This window comes from Saccoglossus kowalevskii, chromosome 9 (genome assembly GCF_978046115.1).
Source record: "Saccoglossus kowalevskii chromosome 9, keSacKowa6.1, whole genome shotgun sequence".
Classification (NCBI taxonomy): Eukaryota; Metazoa; Hemichordata; class Enteropneusta; family Harrimaniidae; genus Saccoglossus; species Saccoglossus kowalevskii.
The window spans coordinates 35,035,838-35,052,620 of NC_140649.1; the positions used below are offsets into that span (position 1 = coordinate 35,035,838).

At 34.9% G+C, this 16,783-nt stretch overlaps 1 protein-coding gene across 2 annotated transcripts in view; it reads right to left on the reverse strand.

Annotated features, from left to right (window-relative positions):
* The window catches only part of LOC102803001 (zinc finger protein GLIS3-like), a 49,740-nt gene that overhangs the window by 6,479 nt on the left and 26,478 nt on the right, over positions 1 to 16,783 (reverse strand). For both annotated transcript variants that reach the window (XM_085503454.1, XM_085503455.1), the window contains exons 5-8: positions 14,893 to 15,003; positions 14,122 to 14,305; positions 13,870 to 14,008; positions 2,959 to 3,146 (exon numbers count right to left, since the gene is read on the reverse strand). In XM_085503454.1, coding sequence (XP_085359580.1) covers positions 2,959 to 3,146; positions 13,870 to 14,008; positions 14,122 to 14,305; positions 14,893 to 15,003 — 622 coding nt within the window. The remainder of the gene's footprint in view (positions 1 to 2,958; positions 3,147 to 13,869; positions 14,009 to 14,121; positions 14,306 to 14,892; positions 15,004 to 16,783) is intronic.

Here is a 16,783-nt window from a genome sequence, read left to right on the forward strand (position 1 = left end):
AGCAAATATTTCTAGTGACTTTTCAGAATAATATTTTTTGGGAAAAACGATAAATCATATTTTAAATTATTAATATCATTAAAGTAATGACAAACTTTTAACCAAATATGATGATTATTTTTCTCCCTAAACACACATAACTGATTCATATAGATTTCTCATGATGCCACTTTAACCTTTTAACTACCACCTCCCTCTTTTCATCACAAATTTACAAAACACTTCTGTCTATAGTCTGCACTTTCCTTCAGAAGATTGGGACAAAAAAAGCCAAACTTTTTGAGTAAAAACTGAAAATTGACTCAAATTTTGTCTGTTGGCTCAAAAATTCGGGTTCATTTCCAGAAATATTGAGGAATCTAAGAAAAAAAGTGCAGAAGTCATTGACATATACTTGATATTTGATATAAAATAAAATAAAAGACTTTCAAATTATTTGCTGATGTTAATGTAATCCTGGATGAATTATTATCTTGAAAATATTTTCATAAATTTTGGAAAATATCATAACAATAAAGATTCCACTGAAGATCTTTTAATGCAAATTTGTCTTCGCTAGTGTTCCCAAATTATGGCATGGCTAACATCTCCCAGCAAAAACAGTTTACAAGTAACAAGGTGCGATAATTAGTAATTCAGCATTAATTTTGAATACATTTTGTTTGTATATTTGACTCTAAATATAATAGGATTAGTGTTTGTTAGAGAACTTTAAAATGAAATGAGATACAAAAACATGTTTTTAAAACAACAGACCAAGCAATGACAATACATCAATGGGTTTTACTGCCCTCTAGAGTTTGAACAGTGAAATGTTAGTGATCAAAGGCAGATACGTACAAGATTTGGCATACATATTTTCAGACATTTCTTAATAATTGCACAAACTTGACCTCTGACCTAGCAATCACCCTTCTCCTATTTTTGCCACATGTGGGCAATCACTGGAAGCATACTAATTTTTGTTTTTTTGGGGTAGAAAAAGATACCGCAAACGTTTAAACAAATTTGCACAAATACCAGACAAATTGGTTACACATGTTCCATTGCACGCTTTAAGTCAATGCCCTCAGAGTACAGATTTTTTCCCACATGGGCCATATTTGAAAGACACTGTGCGAGTGAAATGAATCGATTTTTCAATCTGAAACACAGTTATCTAAATAATTTACTGAATCTGTAATTTCAAACTGGTTACAGGTCATGATCAACATTTTAGAAAAATTATAGAAACAATTATTAATTTTTTTTTGTAAGTTAATTTAGGATGAGGCCATATGAGAAACGAATAATATAACAAAAAAAATGAAAATCCATGATTTACTTTATCCCAGAGTTTCAACTGATCATTTGCTGGTGTTGGTTTTTTTTATTCATTTGGACTAACCATGGAGGTTTTCATCAGGTAAATTGTAAACGAATTAGGAAATTTCATAACAAGAAACTCATTTGAAATCATTGTATGATATATGACGGGGAACACTAATGGAGGTATGCACAAAGACAGGTTACAACCATGTACTACCAAAATGAACAGGATATCCATATTGTCATACTTGTACTCTGGCTATGAGAAACCAACTGGTTGTACTCAACTGGTGCATCTGAATAAACTACTGTCAACAATCTTCCACAGGTATGGTGCAGCTCGTTCTGAACACTGAATGTACAATAATGAAGTCAGTATTACCTCTGAACTTTCTGACACGTAGCAACCATTTAACATTCATTTATTTTTAAATTATGTTTATTTTGAAAAGATTACCATTTAGTGAACTAGATCCTTTATAATGAACTTGTTTTGAATTTTGATCTCACACTGAGCCCAGTGTGCGATTGTAAAACATCAAATATTTGGAATAGAAATTGCTCAAAATAGTGACGGTACGTGATGTTTTAAGACGTGTATGTTCATATATTTGACATAACAAAGAAAGATATACGAGTCAAGTTTTATATTTAGAAGTATGGCGCTATCAGTCCTTGAGATATGCATTATGGGATATCTCAGTGTTTTTATTTTTCATATCGGTCACATGTTTCCCAATATGTGAATACACTAAGAGCACGCCTTCAATTTTTAAAGTGTTTTCATATTTTTCAATCCAATTAATGAACAAACATGGAATAAAAATTCAGAATGTTCCTATTACCAATATGCAAATTGCCTCTAGACAGATTGAAAATGGTTAACCAAAAAAACATTTTGCAGCTATTACCATGCTATTATCTTAAACAAACAATTACAAAGGCGAAAAAAAACTAGTGAAAAAGCAGCCACACCTCATAGCCTTTTAACCCAATTGACATGCTCATATACATATACATATACATATCAAATTGAGACTGCAGAATAAAAAGGATCCAGTAACAATCCTTTGAATCAACAGTGAAACTCACCATTTCCCACAATGAAACACACACATTAATTCTCAGATGAAAACATATTCCCTATTTTTTATGCCAATAAAAGAACTGACTTGTTTTTTTTGTATTTTTGGAAACTTTATTGTTTTAACGCCAAACAAAATATGTCTTTCCGGCTATCAAAAAATAGACACAGAAAACTGAACCTTATAGCATGCATAAAAATATTTACAGTCAGAATGAGATTGGATATAATGGTTTTTAATGGAGGACTTATTTTTAGAGGTTATCGGTGACACATGTAGACACTTTGTAGACAATGACTCGTTATTCGATAGTTTTGTTAGGGTTTCATCTAGTATGTTCCTGATATCAGTGGTCTACATTCTACTACATTGAATAGAGGCCAGCAAACAATAAGGGATAGATCATTGAATTGTGGGGATTCATACACATATAAGTTCATATAAACAAAAAAACAAAAAAACTCTGGGGCGATGGGGAACATATCAGCAGCTCAATTCATCGTATCATGTTCTATTTCAACCCTAAAATATGAACACTGATGCAGTTAGTTGAGCAATGTCTTACCATTAACATGAATTGACGTTTCTGGTAATGACGTTTGTGGAGGGGGTGGAGCTGATGGAGCAGGTGGCGGTCGAAGCTTCATCACAACGCTCAACGGTTGCTGAGGCTGTCTCCGAGACAACAAGGATGGTGGATAAGAACGTCTAGTCGGGCTTACATGATGAGCAGTTGGTCCATAGTTACCCGATCTGCAAAGCGAGAAAGAGAAAACATAAAAATGTTGTTTTACCGTAAAACGAAAACAGTAGAAAGTATGGTAAATTCTAAATCCTCAAATGTAAGTACAAATGAGACAGACATTTTTAATTCAAACTTAATTTTGTTATTGCTAAAAACAATTCAGTTTTATCATTAATAAAGTAAGCAGCACGATAACAATTTAGATTCAGTTTTTAAAATATAGCAAAAAAGGCTCTGGAAAACAGTCATAAAAATTAATAAGTGTTACCATGGCAATGTGGCACACACACATAGAACACAAAGATATCCAGGGGCAATTCATCCATCACATGCACATACATTGCAGCTGACAATTCAAATAAAGACGAAAGAAGGGTCCGCAATGAACATGAATTGCTAAATACAACACTCTAGTGCATTTTTTAAAAATACTTTATCGTTTCTAGGCAGCACACCAAAGAATATCTTAATTGTTTTGTCTAAGAATGCAAGGACAGAATCAACGTAAGTTCTTTTGTCAAATACTCTGGCCCCGAGCTGAACTAAACCATGAGATGTCAAGTTTGCTTTCCTTTTTTGTATTCCCAGAAAATGAATGGATTGAGAGGGAAACAGATGTTAAAAATAATGAAATATATTGTGTTCATTTTAGAAGTGCAAGGAAAGGCAAGTTGCATTTTTATATTTGCATATGAGACAGACGACTGGAGATCAGTCCTGGTTGGCTGAAAGCTGACAAATGTTTTGGTCTTTAATTGGTACATTTACCTACGTAAGTGTTACAATGGAACAGCAGGATAGGTGATGCAGTCAAAATCAGAAGCCAGTGTGTGGGTTCCTCAACCAAACGACATGGCTGCTTTAGCTCAGACGAGGAATTTCACACATTCTATGTGTTCCCATGGAAACATGACTTGCTATTAATGAATGCTTAATGACGTTTCGTGCTCTGATGTCAATGCTTTACACATGCTAATAGTTGCCATGCCGATAACGGCCTGGAACAATAAAGTAGAAATTTGGAAGGAACTTAGTTGATGAAGACAGAAATCATTGTGCTGCAATAAGCGTCCATTAAATCAATTGGGTCTCTACTACATGTGAGTTGTTTGACACAACCGCATGAACTTCAGCCTAGTACATTAAAAGACAGAGCTTAGTTCCCAGTTGGCCAAGGAATTCTTTCATTTTGTTTCCCCCTTTTATGCTCGCTTAATTTTTAATTAATTAGATTTGAATTGTGAAGTGACACAGTATTTATTCATTTTCCGCATGGCTTACCAGCATTTAAAAGGCCAACCGAATACCTTATATATATTCCGCATAACACATACTTGCATGTTTATCAGCGGCAGTTTTCAAAAAGCACAACAAAATATAATTTGAATTTCTTTTGTTACCAAGTATTTCACCAGGAGTTGTATATTTACAGCAGTGTGACTTGAAACGTGTTTGTGGCATCCGTCATGGTTTTCTCAACAACAACAAATCTTTTTTTGGAAGGGTGAAAGAGTTCAAGGAAGTATTCAACGAAAAAGATGAAAGTAATACGATGATAACATCTTTTTCGCCGAAAGGGGTGAATGTTCATTGCATGCTACCAGCAGGGAATCTCTACAAACATATGTTGCGGGTTTTCTTTCATAGCTTCACTTAGACCACTTCACATAGCAGTAGTGTTTGCCTTAGGTAGTGAGAAATACTAGTATCTTTACTTTACCCAGTTAGACAAATTTTTTTTTTTTCTTTTTGATCTGCCAGAACACAAATCCATGTCAGAAGAACCTACTTGTTGCTTACAGGAGAAAACACTAAATATATTCTATGGGGTAACTATAGAGGAATCCCATATCTGAAATCCATTACAACTGTATGATTCTATGGTACAGTTACACACAAACATCGCATTTATAATGTCAATATTTTTCAAATTTCCTGCTAAAACTAAGCTAGCCCGATGGCCAGGACCACTCAATAATTATCTGCCTAGTATCACACTGTCACCCATAAAATAATATGCTGCAAATATACATTACATAAAGTTATATTCTAACGTATCTTCACATTATCAAATCATTGTCAACAAGTGGCTGCCAAATTTCACTATGTCTAAAAAAGTACACATAAAAAATATTCTTACACTCTGAATACAATTACCAGTTTGGAAAACCTAATGGAAATCCGTAGTAATGTCTCTTCATAAAAATTCTCACTCTGCATTATAAAGGACAGTAACATTTTTTTTTTTTAGTTAGATTTTTTTTTATTTCTTCCAACTTAAATCAACAATTTAGAAAAGATACGAAAAACCATCAATACTTTTCGGATCATAAAAACGTTCACTGAACATTCTGTTTAAGTGGTAAAGAGAGACGAAAGTGATAAATTTCAAAGACATAAAATAGCAGAGTGTTTACATCAAAATAAGAGATATTACATTGAACTGCCAACCCTTTAGGGACCACATGCTAAGCCCTACTAAACAGCTGCCTTCCCCTCAAAAATGTTCAACCTATCACCCCTACAGTGACATAACAAATGGTTTCTGCCATTCATAAAACAATCGGTTGGTGCCATAGTATCTATGTTGTGGGATAGTCAATAATATTTGCATCAAATTTCCTTCCAATAATTAATTTACGTTTCTATCATTGCAGCTGACGTCAGAACATAAATTTTGAAATGTAGGGTTTGTGTACATAGTGGTGTACTATGCACCGTGTCTCCAATTTCAATGTGACTTTATTTGGTAAAAAAACATGTTTAAAGACCTACAGCAGTTTTCATTGATGCAGTTCATTTTAAATAAGAGAATACTTAGTAGAACACTTCTTTTGTGATGTAATACATGGTAGAACACCTCTTTTGTGATGTAATACATGGTAGAACACATCTTTTGTGATGTAACATGTGATAGAACACATCTTTTGTTGATGTAATACATGGTAGAACACATCTTTTGTGATGTAATATGTGATAGAACACATCTTTTGTGATGTAATACATGGTAGAACACATCTTTTGTGATGTAATACATGGTAGAACACATCTTTTGTGATGTAATATGTGATAGAACACATCTTTTGTTGATGTAATACATGGTAGAACACATCTTTTGTGATGTAATACATGGTAGAACACATCTTTTGTGATGTAATACATGGTAGAACACATCTTTTGTGATGTAATACATGGTAGAACACATCTTTTGTTGATGTAATACATGGTAGAACACATCTTTTGTTGATGTAATACATGGTAGAACACATCTTTTGTTGATGTAATACATGGTAGAACACATCTTTTGTTGATGTAATACATGGTAGAACACATCTTTTGTGATGTAATGCATGGTAGAACACATCTTTTGTTGATGTAATATGTGATAGAACACTTCTTTTGTGATGTAATACATGGTAGAACACATCTTTTGTTGATGTAATACATGGTAGAACACATCTTTTGTTGATGTAATATGTGATAGAACACTTCTTTTGTGATGTAATACATGGTAGAACACATCTTTTGTGATGTAATACATGGTAGAACACATCTTTTGTTGATGTAATACATGGTAGAACACATCTTTTGTGATGTAATACATGGTAGAACACATCTTTTGTTGATGTAATATGTGATAGAACACTTCTTTTGTGATGTAATACATGGTAGAACACATCTTTTGTGATGTAATACATGGTAGAACACTTCTTTTGTGATGTAATACATGGTAGAACACATCTTTTGTTGATGTAATATGTGATAGAACACTTCTTGTGATGTAATACATGGTAGAACACATCTTTTGTTGATGTAATATGTGATAGAACACTTCTTGTGATGTAATACATGGTAGAACACGTCTTTTGTTGATGTAATGTGTTATAGAACACTTCTTGTGATGTAATACATGGAAGAACACATCTTTTGTGATGTAATATGTGATAGAACACTTCTTGTGATGTAATACATGGTAGAACACATCTTTTGTGATGTAATGTGTTATAGAACACTTCTTGTGATGTAATAAATGGAAGAACACATCTTTTGTGATGTAATATGTGATAGAACACTTCTTGTGATGTAATACATGGTAGAACACATCTTTTGTGATGTAATGTGTTATAGAACACTTCTTGTGATGTAATAAATGGAAGAACACATCTTTTGTGATGTGATATGTGATCGAACACTTTTTTTGTGATGTAATACAAATAAAGTGGTGTACATTGTTTGATGATGTAGTACTGTAAAATCTGTATTAGAAGCCGCGTCTTCTATTAAAATGTTACAATGCAACACAGAGGGAATGCGACTTCTATTAGAGCATCTATACATATGATAAATGATGAATTTTTGGTACTCAATTGTTTAAGGTAGCGGGACTATTATTTGCATACTTGTTTTCATCTTCTAATTGTGACTAAATGACTACAAATAGACCTGGGAAAGTATATATTTTTAGAATCGCCAGACTTCAAGCTTTTCACAAGTGTATGTTGCATGTCCGTATCTGCAATCTACGACGCGTTATTCAATCAAAGGTGAAAAATTACTTTTTCTGTAAAAAAAATAATTACGCATTTATGCTGGCGATAAGAAGTATTTTTTTCACTTTTCCTAGTTGTTCAATAGTCTGGTAAATTGAATGTGTCTGGTTAGTTTTATTCAAGCAACGCGTTTTAAAAAATAGTGTCCTGAATTTCAATTACTGTTTTAGTCGCATTGCTCCCAACTCAAACCACAACTCGTTGGTAAATAATCGATGAAATAGTTTGTCTGGACACATTCAAGTTCCTCTCATTGTCACCTTAAAGCTGTGAAAATTTGGTGTTAATCCGACGACAATAAGTATACGTTATTTTTTGTTAAAGACCTTGTATTTTGAAAAACATAAACTCCTAGAAAACGTCCATGAAGTAACAGCAAAGATTTTCAAGCTTGTTTATCGGCACAATCAATTTGTTTTCCCATCAAGGTCTGTTTTACCATGTGTAGGGACATCCAAATGTGTAAGGCTATTGGAAACCAAAAAATAAAGGAATGGGATAGCTATAATTGGATAAATTCGGCATATGAAAACACCAAAATCAATGATTTTTTTTCAGTGGCTGTGTGACCTTGTGTCTGACACATTCATATGCAAATGACTAATCTGTGAAACAAACAGGGGCGGAGACAAACCACTCAAATGTTTGGAAACACTCATTGTGTGTCAGATAGCTACTGATAACACATCCTAACATTGCTTTGTCTTGAGTTTATCTTTGAAACTTATAGGCACACAGATTAAACCTGTGTTGTTGATTTTGGAAAACACTACTGAGGCTGCCTTGCTTCCCTTCAGAAAATCTATATTTTAACCAACTTACATGACATTCTATGTTATATTGACTTTATCATATGAAAGTTTATGGTGCATTTCATCAATTAATAAATAAATGTGAAAATCGTAATTTTCAACACAAATAATAGTCTCGCTACCTTAAAAAGAATGAGCGCGACTTCTATTAGGGATGTGTCTTCTAATACACATTTTACAGTACTCATTATATAATTTTATGATGTCATTTTTTTCTGAGTACAACTTGTCTAACTGTGAGTGAATGCTGTTCTGATAGGCAGAAAGCAATAGTAGATATTAGACATTAAACAGTTAAAGGTGACTGCCCTCAAACTGGAAGTATCAGAGTCTAGGTGAGGAATACAATTCACACAGTACTGGAATGGACACAAAACACAGATTTTAATGCATTTCCCAGGCGCATTTCAAAACCAATTTAAAAAGTTATTTGTTATTGAGTTAAGGGAACAAGACTGGCAATTTGCCCAGCGCAAACAAAAGTAACAGTTGCTTGGACTGGGATGATGGAACGCTTCTCAAAAGAGCGGTCCTAACTGCCTTCTATTGTGATTAATGAGGTGGAACAGCAGATTGGGCAGTAATACTCAAAAACGTATGCAATAAAACAGACTCTAAGAGGAACAAGTAACCTGTAGAATACTGTGTGGGTAATATTTTTCATATTGATTTTTGTTGCATTTGCAGCAAATAGTTACCAAACAATGAGAAATCTATAGGATTGAATATACCCCACAGCTGGCTTCACATGCATTGTTCATATTTCATATGGTGCTTACACCAGGATTTAATTAGAGCACCTAGGCGGTATGTGGTTACAGCTTAATGTTCAGTAATTGCAAGAAATTGACATGACAATAGAAATTCATTAAAGACTGCCACTCCCATGCAATTAACAGCGAGTGAAATTCCTGGGATTGAAACATATATTTTGAAGTCACTGATGTAGGCAACGAATAACTGCAAGTTGACATAAAGACGAGGTAGTTTATTTAATCAGTGGTCAACTAGAGGCTGAAATTATAATTAATTTGCTTATTTCAATTTCTCCTGACGTCAAATAGAATACACTGGTGAAACACGGTAGTAACTGTGGGTGAAAGGATGTTTTGGGGTGTAGTTTACATTGTATATGGAGTGGTAGGGTCGGGTGTAATGTGTTCATTTCCAACTATTATGAAGTCACGTAGAATTTCACTTAATTTATTTTTGCTGACATGTTTTCAAGCATTACATGTGAATCTAATTTTCACTGCGCTGTGTCTCAATATAGTATGAGGGAAATGGCATATTCACTGGAATTTATTTCAGGGGAAAAATGTTTTCAGTGATAATGAAGTATTATGACAGATACCCTCCCCGTGGCTTTCATTGCGTATGGAAGTTATTTTCACGAGTGATGCGGTGTATCCTGCTGCCGTACTTTCACGAGCGAAGCCACGGGGAGGGTGTGGGGTTCTGTTATTATACACATGTCCCATATTTGATTATTTCATATTAAAAAAAGAACGTGCAACAAACCGGGATAGAAATTTAGATCGGGGAACCCAATTGCCCATTAATATGCTCCAAGACAGTGCTGCGACCTAGCAACGCTTGTCAGTGTAGAACGCGTGTCGCTGTACGTGTGAAAATATAATAATCAGACGTCTAATTTAAGTCATTGTCCGAATAAATAACTCGAATAAATAACTCGAAAATGCTTTGTCACAGAATAATAGTCTGTTAAAGGTGCCAAGTATGAAATAATTTGGGGACAAAAAAACAAACCTGCATAGAAATCGGAATAATAGGTCTTTTGATTATCAGAGACGCATTTCAATGGACTTGATTACGGACAATGCATAACTTAAGTTTCACCAGGAAATTCCGCAGTGTGCTCTCGCAATCGCGTACTTAGTCATTTTTACAAGGTTCGCCATTTTTGATGTCACGTGATAATTATGTAAACAATGTCTGTCCAGTTTGTGCGAACTTGCACCTCTATACTTAGTCTTTTGATTTATAAAACCTAAATTACTGTTCTGAACGAGACAACAGACAGAGAATGTTTTATTTAAAAACGTCACAAAACCTTCTCGCTAACCTTAAGCGCGGTGGTCGTAGCACAGCGCGTGTTCGAATTTCATGTAAATAAACAATGTATTTTACACGCGTTGTATACGTCGCTGTGAGTCCCATATCGAACAGGACGCGACACGACGACTGTCGCCCTTTAGTTGGGACCACGACAGAACCAGAACTTAAACTGGGCGACTACGATACACGGTTGATGTTGAAGTTAAAAGTTCCTCCACAGATCTGTACATTGGCAAACATGCCGTGCAACTGCGGTACTCCACTGACGGAATGACTTTCGTTGAAATCGGTCGTCGCTGACTCGTGAGCTGCACACTACAACCTCGTTTGGGATGTTGCTTGCTTGTCGTGGATTTACTGAGTCTTGGTTACCGGTTAAATTTTGCTAATTTGGCGTTGGTAATCTTTATTTGGAACTGAGTAACGCCGCAACGTCGCCAGCAGAAACCTCATGGTATATCGATGTTGATGGTTGCGGCTCCATATTAATCGGAGATTTTACTGCGGGTCCAGGCAGCGGGTGGATCTTCCGAGAGCCCTTCAAGATTTATAAAACTCAGATTCCAGGTGGTCAACAAACATTAAGTTCTCCCAATCCTAGTATTCTATGTGATGTACATCTAACATGCCAAAAATGCTGGTGAACGATTTGAACCTGACAAAAATACTTGAAATAGATACCAGGAAGGGGAGGGGGGTAAAAGAAAAGTTATATAACATTTTTATTAAAATACACAAGTTTGTCCAACTCCCTGTGATACAACACCTCAGACATAGCTCATTGTACTCGGCTGGAGTGTGGGCAAAAAGTTACTATTTGAATTTTTGATATCTTTTTTCATTAATGAGAAAGTTGACCCCGAAGTTAGAGTAACTGTTCAGCAGGAATGGCTTTTTAACTCTTCTGTGATTTTTTTTGGCTTGGCTGATTTGGTCACGGTTCATACTTGACAGGCAGGTCGTACCATCACTAATTGGAAAAACAATCCTGACCCACCGCTACCATGGCAACAGCCAAAGTCTTGAAGGTCTCATGCCACTAATTAACCAATGGCTGCTCAATTTAAATGCCCAGCAAGAACCAATGAAATTTTGTAAATATTATTTTTCTCAGGTGCTCCCTGTTTGAGGGCGTAATCACCTGGGTCAGAGGTGAGACCAACATGTGGTCTTTTGTTTACTACTTAGCGGCTGTGTACCTGTGGGTTTATTCTGTGTGTTAATGAATGTTCTAATCTTGGTGTTTTTCCAGTGATTTCTCTTGGTGCAATCCAAATACAGTAGGTGTGTCTTGTTTACCTGAGATTTGCAAGAGTTTGAGCTGGCCAACATGTTAGTTTTTTTCATATGGTTGATTACTGGCATGTTGATTTCCCATTTTTGAGCCATATTTTCAACTTTCTTCGTCATTTTCATATAGCAATCTCGTCATATGTTAACATTGTCGTCTATGGAAATTCAACTAGTGGTATGAGCCCTGTAATAGCAGTGTCCAAATGATCATGCCTTTTATTTTGGCTACGTTGCGCACTGGTAAGAGATCACCGGCGCCGACATTGTTACCACTGTCAACGGAATCCCAACGCAGCTTTGAACTTTGAATAAAATGTAAATGCTGCTTCCAATCTAGAAAATACTATCGCAAAACGATTGGAAATTATACATTTAACGGCTGAATACGTCCTAACAATAAAATAAAGTGACTTCTAATGACTGCCATGTTATTTTGCAAACCTCGTATAAGGTGCCCGGTTTTAGTTATAAACAGACGTTAGCTTCACGTTCATGTCCCTTCCATGATAACAGCCGAAAACATATTGCTTGTTTTTTACCGGTTTTCATTGGCAACCGAAGTATTTTTATTTTGTAAACAAATTTTCGTCTGCTATTTTTATTCAGTTCAAATCGTTCAGCAACATTTTTGGCATATTAGGTGTACATCACATGGAATACTACGATTGAGAGAACTTGATGTATGTTGACTGATTTTTATCATAGTACGAAGTACCAGGAAGTTACTCAGTTCCAAATAAAGATTACCAACGTCAAATGAGCAACATTTGACTGGTAATCAAGATTCATGTAATCCATGGCTAACAAGCAACATCACAAGCGAAGTTGTAGCATGCAGTAAGTCATCCCGTCAGTGGAGTACCGCAGTAACACGGCATGTTTGCCATCAGCATTGTATTCAAACGAATCACGTGGTGTGCCGTTCTCGTTCAAACCCGGGATTCGATCAATAGGAGAGTCCCATTAAAAAAACACATTGCAAATCATGCAAGTTCAACATTTTCAAACCAATATACTAAAATAGAAATGCTCAGAGATGTAAATGAAGGATAGATATTACTTTTCACTATACACATCTCTGTTGATACTATCCCTCACATATTCTACTCCCAATTACTCCTGCGTAAAATGGACTAGCCTCTTCATGTTGACATTCAGACTAAAATCACGTGACAGGCTGTTAAAATTGGCTGTTGCATACTCTTTCGCCGGTCTGGAAAATGTGTTTAATTAACTCACATTCAAGCAACAATGCAGATTTCCCAGTGGGAGTGAGACTATTCAAACTCTGCCACTAAAAAATAGGGGTGTTTTCAGCAAAAAACGAATAACCCTGGAATACACACAATATACTGAATTTCGGAACTAATCGTGCATTACTTACAGCAGCAGAATACCACAGAAATATCAGACGAAACATGAAAACACTATATATTGTATTTCAGCCTGAACCCTCTATATTGCAATTCAAGGAATTAACCCCATATGTGCACCCATTTCCCACCTTGGTATCACCCACCCCTGAAAACAAACTCTTAATACCACGCTGAAGCGTTTGGTAATAACCAGCTGTAATATAGCGGTGGGTACTTCATGGAGTATCAAACTACAGAATAACAAACAGCAGAGGAAATGAAAAAACAACCACAGTTTGTCTGGGAACAAAGTCACTTTAAACATTTGGGAAATTTTCTGACTTATTAATTTGAGACCCAATTGTCTGACCATGTGACCAGTTGGGATATTCCATTTATACAGACAGGGGTGAGAAAATTAAAGACTGGTAAATTTGTGTGTGCAAATCTATAATATTATATTGGAACATTGTACATTTGTGATAACTGTTTTTGAAGTTGGGTTACTACATTTACACAAACAGGGGTGGAAGGTTCAGAATCAATTTATCTATTCTATATACCTATAATTCTTGGAAGTAATCCAATTCAGTGGAAATGTTTTTGTATCTGTTTGCGAAAAAAAAAGCATAAAACACTAACCTTTCTTCAACCATTGTCATCGACTGTACTTGGTTGTGTGGGCTTCCTGTCATGCTATGGACTGGAGAGGCATGGTTACTGTAGTTAGAAGCAGCCGTGGCTGTGCTACTGCGGCTAGAATGAGCACTAGAAAACATCCCTGAAATTAAATCAAAAACAATATGAAAAAAGAAAATAATAATGTTGTTATTCAAAAAAATCAAAGTTGTTCAATTATGTCTGACTTGAGGTAAAGGGTTAAAGTTGAATTACCTGGGTACATGTCTGATGAAGTACCAGCCATTGAGGAATGTGGCGACCTCCCCAGACCACTGTCACTTAGATCCATTGGACTACTATGGTTATCAGAGGGAGGGGGTAATGGTTGTAATGGCTGGATTGTTAAGCATTCATTCAGCATGTCTTGATGTGGACTATATTCACCACTTGTTCTGAACTGGAAAGGAAAAGTTAAACAAACTTAAAAATTGGTTGCAACATTTTTTAGGTATTTTTTTTTTTTTATTTCTTTTTTATTTCAGATCAAATAAACATAATGAAATATTTCCAACATGTATTGACTGAAATGTTTGAAAAAAAAAAGGAAATTTTGTTAAGAGTTTAATTTTGTAAATTATGACAAAAGTTGACATTGGCGGTCAAAGTTTTAAAAATAAACATCTTTGCTCAAAAGTTTATAAAATCAGTTTAATATCAGCCAAGTCCCCAACTTTATAACAAAAAATTCATAGTGCATCAAAAAATAGTCTAAATCTATTTGTTGTATAAATTTGTAAGTGACCAAAATAACCTTTCATTCACCATTCTCGCTCAGAGAGCATAACTAACTTTGCCTAGAAATAACTCGTTCTATGGTCGGTCAGCCTCAAACAAATGCAATGACCTGCGAGAATGACTAGTTTAACTGGTGACTCAAATTACAATGAATATTGATAAGCATGGGTATTTTTGTACTTTGACGCCTGAAAATATTGACTAGAACAATCAAATGCTATGAGAGTCGATTGGTGACTACATGCTTACCTTTTTCCTTGCTTGCTGTTCTTTGGCAGTGTGTGCCTTTACATGTTTACGTAATGAACTTGGATCTGTGTATCGCTTTGTACATCCAGGGATTTGGCAAGCATAAGGTTTCTATGAAAACAAGACAAGCTAGGGTGTTTAATTTTCAGATAGAGTACTATAAAATGGCTGTTTTTTTGCTAACATGCTAATTAGCTAGTCTAGCAATTCTGTATTTTCATTTAATCAAGATGTTGCTAATTGCGAAATGTTCAAATAAACGTTGTCTATTCGTATGACTTTATAGCTAAAAGCAAGAAGCCAAGATCACCGCTACTGATCCATCGTCTCTCACATCCTCCAATTCATATACGAGTTTTGGTTAACAATATTATTAAATAATGGTAATTTTAAAATGATTAGTTATTTAATTTTATTTAATTTTTAACCCAACTTTTGAAAATATATTTATTGCACAACAAATGAATTACAGTTGTTAATTTGTAACATTGTTAATTTGTAACTTTATTAACTGATTGCAATATGATTTTCAGCCGATTAAACGTCCTGCCATTTGCACCATTAAGTTGTGATATACGGTACAAGCGTGTTTCACAACTAGAAATACTACACTTGAGATGTCATAGAAAGTAGAACATGAAGGACACTTCTCATATTGCTGTATGGATTCCTGACAGAAAACAAACATGAGGCTACGAATGAGGAGACAAGTAACTGTAAAACACATCGGGGGGGGGGGGGTGCTGCAGTAAATGGAAGTATCCCCATTGATTCTTTGCTGTGATACCATGGTATGGATTGGCTATAAATCATCAGCCAATCACGAGGGGATGTCAACGGACCTCACGTGGCAGATGTAAAGTCTTTAAATTTGTAGAAATTTGGGATTAGCAAGTGAGCACGATGCAATAAATCATCTACAGTTTTTTGTATCAAGTTTTTTTTTCTTCTAAAAGCAGACTTTTTATAGGTTGCCCCAGGAAGAATAACCCATACAGCAGATCAGATATGCACAGGTGCCTACTTGTGAGATACATGTATATATAATTTTTATAAAGCAGCCACAGTTGTTTTGGGAAAAAGATTTGTCAGATTATACGTATGTGCATTAGTCTCTATACTTTTGGTATCATTTCATGAAATTGTTAAACCTTCACACATTCACAATTTTGACTGATACTCGGACGGCAAATTAAAAATTCTAATTTTGTTTTGCAACAGATTATCCATTGTTTATTTTTTACAAAATATCAGAGAAATATTTCTTAAAATATGGGTTAGGAGTGTCCATCAAAAAGATTCATCTGCAAGCCAAATATAAAGATAAAAATGTGAAAAAACTATAAAGCAATAACCACGAATTTAACCACCCAATCAACTTTGAGTTTGTAACAGCGATACTTTTAATTGCATTCCAGTGATAATATCCAAACTATTTTCACAAATTGGGAGATGACAAAGTAATCTAGCAGAAATAATTCATTTATTCCTGTGCACCTTGTGTATTTATGAATAAACTAATTTTATTAAAAATACAGTTACAAACGTCCAGAACATTTACAACAAAAAATGCATATGCATGTGGCAATAATGCGATAATATTAACCTTGTCCTCAAAAATAGTTAACATTCAATGTCTGAGGCCTTAGTACAGAGCTAAATGTAACATTTGCTGAACCCCAGGACATATAATCATAAAGATAATTTATTTACAGTATATTTATCGCTAAAACACAGATGTTCTTTTCACATTTCAAACTGAAAAACCATTTTTTTTATTTCTTATCAACAACAAAAAAAAAACACAAAAAAGATAAGTGTATACACCGATTGATTAGTTGTAGATATGCAACATTCCTGAAAATGTCGCAATGACAGAGGAGTGGACGTT